At 39.3% G+C, this 8,087-nt stretch overlaps 1 protein-coding gene and 1 pseudogene across 1 annotated transcript; both read left to right on the forward strand.

Moving 5' to 3' along the window:
• The first annotated feature begins 2,684 nt into the window (after positions 1–2,684).
• On the forward strand, positions 2,685–2,981 carry LOC149234067 (structural maintenance of chromosomes protein 5 pseudogene; annotated as a pseudogene).
• A 3,749-nt stretch (positions 2,982–6,730) lies between these two features.
• LOC149234068 (uncharacterized) lies at positions 6,731–7,583 on the forward strand. Its single transcript, XM_089368146.1, has one exon. It carries the CDS (start codon positions 6,731–6,733, stop codon positions 7,559–7,561), a length of 831 nt encoding a protein of 276 aa, XP_089224272.1. The 3' UTR covers positions 7,562–7,583.
• Positions 7,584–8,087: the final 504 nt, after the last annotated feature.

Here is an 8,087-nt window from a genome sequence, read left to right on the forward strand (position 1 = left end):
AGAGATCCCTTGATTGGTAGATCCTAGATTTGTCTCCATATATCTCAACCTAGGATCAATTAAGGAATAGGGATGTTATTCCGAATTCAATTAATTTTAAAGACGCTTCGACACAATTTTTCTTTTTTAGTTTTTAAGAGTCGATAAAAAGCTAAAGATGACTCTAGTCCCCTTCGATTTTTAATGAACCTGAAGTGACAAGTGCTCACATGGACCTTTTCTTTTAAAGAGTCAAACTCTAGAAAATCTAGACAGAGGGATTACCAAACCAATCGCAAAACTGCAATATACACCTTGGTGATAAATTAAAGAGAAATTACCAAGGACTTATGTACGGCAATCACTCTTCCCGAATGTTTTGTTTAGTGCATTACAATCAATAGGGCGGTAGACTCGGATTCCTATGGATAAAGGATATAAGCCTATTGTGGTCTCCCAATATATATGCGACGGTACGGGGAGCACAAGTCTGTGCTAGCACTTGTCGTATCAAGGAGGAGGAATCACCCAACCTTCGATGAAAATGATAGTTACTAGTTTTTACGACGCCAAAACACATCTCTAGCCTAGACCTCTAGATGTGTTGCGTTAAGTTCCAAAGCGTTGTTAGGTTCATTGAGATTTATTTTAGAGTTGATCTTGTTTAAAGTTTTCCTTTCAATGGTTCACCGCGTGATGTTGATTTGAAATTCCTAAAAATGCAATCTACAATGATAAACAATTGTTTTTTATTTTGATCAATGAAAATCCTAGCTACTAGGGAAAGAAGATTACAATTCTTTCAAACAAAGAGAAAAGAGCACACACTAGTGCATTTTCCTAAATCATTTTTCGCACACAAACTAAATGCAAATGCAAATGCATGTATTTGTTTTTCGTTCTCCTTAATGTAAAAATGTCAAAAAGGAAAACCAAATGTAGCAAAGATCTGAAATATTTCTTTCAAAATGACATTTCGACAATTTCTTCTTCAAAAGAGAAAGGAATACTAAACGACATTTTTCAATTTTCAATGAAAAATTCTTTTGACACTTCGAATATCAACAAATCAAACCAAATACTTGATGAAAAGTTCAATCGAATATTTAGGGAAGGAAGAATCAACGACACTTCTCTTTTTGACACAAAACGACAGTTATGACACTTTTTGTACCAAAGCGACAGATCGATTTAAGCAACTTTTCGACAAAGGATTGTAAATGATGAACAAATACATAAAAACATTTACTAATCCTAATCAATGGAGTTTGATCTATGTGATGCAAGCAGGCTTCAGTAAGGAGGCATTGTTCATAAGCAACAAAACAACTGAATGAAACCGAAAACAAGGACAAAAACCCCCAATTTCTAGAATGGAAATAGGTTCATTCAGTCATCGCACCTGGGCTTCACATAAACAGGGATGCATCGCACTTTACATACTCGGGAGGTGCGATGCATACTGGCTTATAGTGACAGACAATACGATGGCCTAGGGAGTGCAACTGAAGAAGGTTTTGGCTCAGATGAATGTCTTGAGAGGCTACTGAGCTACCATGCTTGTAAATCAAATGTTTAATTCATAAACTAAACCGGAGATTGACTGAAGCAGCATTCATCTACTATACAATTGCAGAGCAAGCGCAGTTCGAAGGCTACCTGGTTGACTTCAGGCTCTGTCTATAGTTTATAAAACAAACAATAACAACAAACAAACATCTATTCCATCCCCAGCAGAGTTGCCATTTTGTTTTTGGGAAAACTAGTGTCTTTTCGAACGACTAGCCCTCTAGGTTTGGCAGCTACCCTAGAAACAACAATTTAAAGCAATTCATGATTTCTTCTATGTATAATAGATAAGAGAAAGACAAAGGAACCAACCTGGACCTTTGTTGGGTGCCCATAATACTAGTGATTACCCCATTACTATTGTGGTTATACCCCTTATTAATATTGTTGTGCCCCTATTGCCCCCATATTGTTATTACTGTGCCCCATAGAATCCCTCTATTGTTATTTTTGTGGCTTTATATTATTATTGTTAGGTCGGCTAGATTATATTGTGACTCCCTAGACTCCTATATATAGAAAGGAGGTTTTGTCATTTGAATCATCCAAGAATTGTTCATTTATGTAACGTAAAGGAGGTTTCCCCCTCGAAGAAGCTGAATTCTAAGGCGTTGATCTATCTTTTCTATCTTTTCTTGAGCTGGTTTCATAACGTTTGGTATCAGAGCTTTGGATTCTAGGGTTTCGCTGCTCCAAACAGGTCATCATGGAATTTTCGCTATAACTTTTTTTTCTGCGACATTTCAGAAGTTGCAAAAAAAACTCATTTGAGAAGAAATCGCGTTGAACCTCGGGTCTGAATTTCAGAGCTTTTCGCGCTATATTTGCGGAGATATGATCTGAGGAAGTTGGTCTTTTTGCAGACTCCTGAATTACATTCCAAACAGGTGACCTGGGGAAATCGTCATAACTTTCTTTCTGAGCATCGAATTGAAATTTCGCAAGAAGGTACTGTTAGACTCAGTCTTATGTCAGTGTGAGATAGATTCTTCTTCAAAACCCTGTTTTGAAGAAGAAATCATTAAATGTGTTGTTTTAGAATATGTAATTTATTCTCCAGCTCTTCAAATGGCTAAGGATGCTGCAGAAATCTGTTGCCAGGCTCAATCCTGAAATTACAACGGGCGTTTCTTAAGATGCCTGATACAGTTGAAGAACTTGAAGGTGCAATCCAAGATTGTACGGCACAGGCAAATGCTGTTCTTTTTCTTAATCACAATGTGCTTGAAGAATATGAGCGCCGATGTGAGCAGATCCACAACCTGGAGTTAAAATTGGAGGAAGGCAGAGCAGTGCTGAATAGGAGTTTGGCAGAATTAAATAGTCTTAAGGAATCCTGGCTTCCCACATTGAGGAGTTTGGTTACCAGAATTAATAAAACTTTCAGCCACAACTTTCAAGAGATGGCTGTTGCTGCTGGAGGATTTACCTGAGGACTTACAAAGGGAAATTCGAAAGCCATCTTTGTTTGGATCTTGTCAAGAAGGTTTATTTAGGCCTATAGGCCTACAGCCCTTTCTGCAGTTTGAAGTTTGTTTCGATTCAATTTAATATTGGAAAACTAGGTGCAAGGACCATATCGGGACTCTGAATGGCAAATAAGGCTGGATGCAAGACCGGACCGATATTCGGAGATGATGATTATCTGACATTGGACAGACTATTTGTGAGTTTATCAAAAAAAAATGTTACAAATGATGATGGAAGCTTCACTCTGTGCTTGTGGATTTACCTGCTCAAAAGTAGAAAAGGGGGCAATATTATTTGCCAGGTTCATCCGAATGCTGAAGCCGCTGCCCCTTTTCTTACATTGGATGGTGACAGGAAATTGTCACTCTTTCCTGCTTTGTCTTTGGCTTCTAATAAACTAGTCCTCGATGCTACTCTTGCTGCATCTATTGATGAGTACTCTGTCCCTGCTGAACAAGCATGCCCCTTAGAGAAGTGGGTCCATGTTGGATGTGAGGTGGGTGCAAATGGCGGTTGGAGAGAAAAGCATAGCATATGCATTACAGAATAGTGTCACAGGAGAGATATCAAAGCCTCCTGTCGCAGGAATTTTTCTCTTGATGTTGTCTTATTAGATGCACTTGGGCGTTCTGGAGTTCCTGTTAAGAAACCAGAGGATGATGCAGAAGCTCCTCTTCTTACAACTTTTGATGGTGTTGAATTTCCTTCCACTGAGCGACCTATCAGACTTCTTCATGGGCGTGCTTCCTTTAAGCTCAAAATATCTCAGCTGTCATCTAGATGTGATAATAGATTATTTCGGGTGTGTTTTGACTCACCAAACATGGCAACTATCCGTTTCTTCGAGTATTCTCGCGTCCAATACGCTGTGTCTCAAGAAACCGTAATAGTCGGACACCATCTGCTACATGGAAGAAGTCAATTGCATCACGCTCACCTGGAACTGATGAGACTACCTCAAAATCGCCTCTGGTGAATGGAGTCAATCTTGTCCATGGATCAATTATGCACACTTAAAAAATTATTCCTCCATTGAAGCGTGTGAGGGCAGGACATGAAAAACTCTCCATAAAGATTGCTAAATGGAAATGGCCTCTTGGAACAGTCTTCTGATGCAGGAGGGAATGCTTGCAGCTTATCTAGCAATGATATATCAACTCCATCTCCTCCACAATTGCATAAGGTTTTACTTTCAGCTAGTTCCTTGGGAATGGCACATACCCGTTCAGGAAATGGTTATTCTGGTCTCACTATCTCTTCGCCATTGAGTTTACATCAGCCAGATCCTTTGTCTAGCATCAATTTGGAAGCCTTGCTTGGTGTGATTTGAGGAATCCAAGGACACCTCTTGCTTCTATTAAATTTCATTATGAACTGGTTCTAAGCCTCGCCCTAGATGAAGAGTGCAGAGGTGGTGTCATTGGGGCAGCTGATGAAAACATTGTGTTTTTCTCCTTGGATTATGATACGGGTATGTGGAGTTTAATGGCTACCTTTGTTGATGACAACATTGGAGCTACGGTCTCTATTTTTCTTGGTTCTTTGTCGGTTGCCTTTTCAGATGTTGTAGTGGATTCAATGGTAATAGAAAGAGCTCGTGGGGAGTCACAAGATACCTCAGGATCTTTTCGGTCCTTATGCTGGGGTTCATCAGCAGTTGGGGGCATCGTGAGTGCTTACTTCAGTGGCTCTCTTGTGGAAGCGTATGGTGTAAGGTTTGTTTTTGGCGTGACGGCATTTATGCCCCTGATGACTTCTGCGGTGACTGTTCTTGTTCATGAACAGCCCTTTTCGAGTTCAATTCTACTTACAGGACCTGAAAGTAATAGAAGCACTACGGGAGTATTTGAAAGTGCAAAAAGACATACATTTCAGTTATGGGGAACTGGGGATTCTATTACATTTTGTATTCCTGCAAATAGATCTGAATTAAACGTTGAGTGCAACCATGCAAACCGCTCTCAGTACAGTTGTCACCATGAGCTGAATCGGCAGAATTCTAGTTTAAAGGTTGTTTTATTATGGCAAATGTAACGTGGCAAGCTGAAAATAAGTCAAGACTATCTATGGGATTCGATTTAAGATTTCAATCCTGATCCTATGGAGACCTGCGCTCCAGTTTTGTCTCTTAATTAGCCAATTAGCAAAGATTTAGAGGAACGTTGTTCTATGTTTAGAATAGATGAAACACCCTTCCCTAATTTTTGTAATTGTAGTTGAAACAACACCTTTGTTGTTGGGTTGATTTATTTTTCCTTTAGCAGCACTTATTTAAGGTATTGAAAAAATTCATTTGTAAGAGTGAAGAGGGAGAGAGGGGAGAGTTTTGAGTGCTGGAGAAAACAGAGCTTCATTGTACAGTTTTTGACAGATATTTTTAATGAAATTACACAGCTCTGACTTCTGAGATTCCTGTGGTATGAAAGTTAGCATAAGTTTTTCTTCTGTTTCATATGTAAACTGTTATGTTTCATTTCACTTCATGATCATTTCTAATTGAACAAATGAAGTGTTAAGGTAGAATTCATCATTTGTATGCTCTGCCTTTAAGTTTGTTCAATATTTCATGTTTTCTTCTGTTTGACAAGGATTCATCTTCTATGCCCTTGTCAGCTCCTCAGCAGTCTTGCCATCCCATTTAATCTCAATTTGATGTTAAATTTCTTGCCTACCTTGCCTCAGTCGATAATCTGTGTTTTTTTATTTATTATATTTCTCTGTTCAAGCTGTTTCTTTGCCCCATGCAGCCCAGAAAAACCCCGTCATTTTTGTTAGACTCTGTCTCATGTCAGAGATTGATTCTTCTTCAAAACCCTGTTTTGAAGAAGAAATCATTAAATGTGTTGTTTCAGATTATGTAATTTATTCTCCACTCTTCAAAAGGTAGCAGCTTCCTCAGCTCCTATCTCTGCAAAAGCACAAACACAATTCAAAACATCATCAGCAAGCAAAGTCTGGCAATTTAATAATCAAATCAACAATGCCTTCCGCTCCTTCATCCTCACAGGTGGTTCCCATTGCGAGGTATGGTGTAAATGTCATTCTAGATATCTATCATTTTATCATTTTCAGGATCAACAAACTATGCTGATATGAAAACCACAGAAACAATATTGATTCAGAAGAATAGCAGGATCCAATTCTTGGACCTTTCTCAATCCTTAGAATAGGAATCAAGTTATCCATATGCATCTAGATTTTCAGGGCAATGGTACCATGGGAAAATTAATTCTATCCATTATTATATTGTGCATTATACTGGTAGCCATAGCATTTGTCTCTGCGGCTTGCTTTATACACTACAAGGACAGACTAAGAATCCCGTTTTCAAATGTCTCATTTGATAATAGCACAAACAGTTTTACTAATCCAATAAGCCAGGGGTCATCTTTCACGGAAGAGTTTCATGCTCATGACAGCTCATGCCTCAGATCTATTACAGGATGCATGGGAAGAAAAATCTTTCAAATTCAACAGTAAAAGTGAAATGGTACCAGGCACAATTGTACAACAGCTCTCTTATTCACAACTAGCTGAGGCAACTAAGCAATTTTCAACGTTTAATCTCATTGGTGGCAGGAAGCTCTGGTGGTGTTGATGTGCCTCTTAGTAGTGGATCATTTCTCTCAAATATTGAGCGGAGGCACAAACTTATGAGCAAGGAGGACTCGGGCACGCTACAGAGGGACTATTTTACGATTAGTATTGCAAAATGCAGGTCCAGATCTTGAATCAAATATTCATAGCCTCATATACCCTTGCTGCCGTGGACGGTGTTCCGAGAGCCTCGGAATTCAGAGAAGCAAACTTACAGACATTTCCACCGAGCAATGTTCAAGGCAGAATGTGGGGATATCAACCTACACCTAATGTGGATGGTCCATCTGCTCTGCCTGATGTAGGTGGTGAACATAATGCACAACCATCAAATGGCTGGAGGGGTGTTTTTAGCATTGCAACATACAGGCCTTACTTCAATGTGGACACATACGTTGTGGTTGAAAGAATTATTGGTTCACTGTATCCACACAAAGGAGACTTCATTAAAACGATTGCTGATAATCCTGATATGTATGGACCTGTCTGGATTTCCACAACTTTTGTCTTTTTGGCAACAGTTCTTGGAAATTTTGCGGCCTATTTATCTTTTGAACCAAGTAGCACTGTTATTGAGTGGGTTTATGATATCAACTATGTGAACTGGGCTGCAGCCATATTCTATGCGTATATATGTCTGGTACCGCTTGGATGTTACTTCCTACTTCAGTACTTGGGCATATCTTTGAGCTTAGTGGAAATATGGTGTCTGTATGGCTATTCTCTGTTCATCTTCGTTCCAGCTTCGTTCCTCTTAATAACACCAACAGAGATTTTAAGGTGGATCGTCATTTCACTTGCGGGCTTACCATCGGCTTTCTTTGAAGCTCTCAATTTGCAGTCTCATATAATGGCTACATCTGACAAATGGACGATACCAGTTGTAAGCTCATTTATTGTGCAGATATGCTTGGCTCTTCTCATAAAATTCTGTTTTTTCGTGTGAATGTTAGGCATTTGGTTCTCTTGTTTTCAGAGGCCGAACCCCTCTGCGCGGAGAGCATATTTGTACTTGTACTAGTTGGAAAGTCTTGGATCCAACATTTTGTGTGTCTTCAGGCCTTCTTTGTTTCAATATTTTAGGGAAGCAGAAAATGGAGAGATTTTGAGAAATTCTGTGGCTTTCCGAAAGCAATATGCTTATGTTCTTGTACAGCTTTATTAATGATCAGGTTATTTATGCTCTTAGATCCTTGAGGAGGCGGAATACCTACCAGGTTATGTCATCTTTGAGGGAAGATGAAGATGCGGTTGTGAAGCTTCGATTAGCGTTAGATTCTGTAACCAGTTTTCATGCAGGGTTTTTCTCAGCCAGAATGAAGGTTATGCCAGGCTCTTCAGAGTCAGATTCAATGAAAATTGTTGGGCACGAAGGATCGAATTTTCCAAAGAACCTGTCTATCCCGTTTTGGGCCTAAACTGGCAGATGATGCTTATGCTGGGAAAAATGAACTTTCCTCTGTTGCACTAGA

This window comes from Pinus tabuliformis, chromosome 8 (genome assembly GCF_031772625.1).
Source record: "Pinus tabuliformis cultivar Carrire ecotype Pingquan chromosome 8, CPIR1, whole genome shotgun sequence".
In the NCBI taxonomy this organism is placed as follows: Eukaryota; Viridiplantae; Streptophyta; class Pinopsida; order Pinales; family Pinaceae; genus Pinus; species Pinus tabuliformis.

What these genes read in the sequence shown, in the direction of transcription:
- LOC149234068 (XM_089368146.1), top strand. Translation starts at nt 6,731, where the DNA reads ATGCAGGTCCAGATCTTGAATCAAATATTCATAGCCTCATATACCCTT.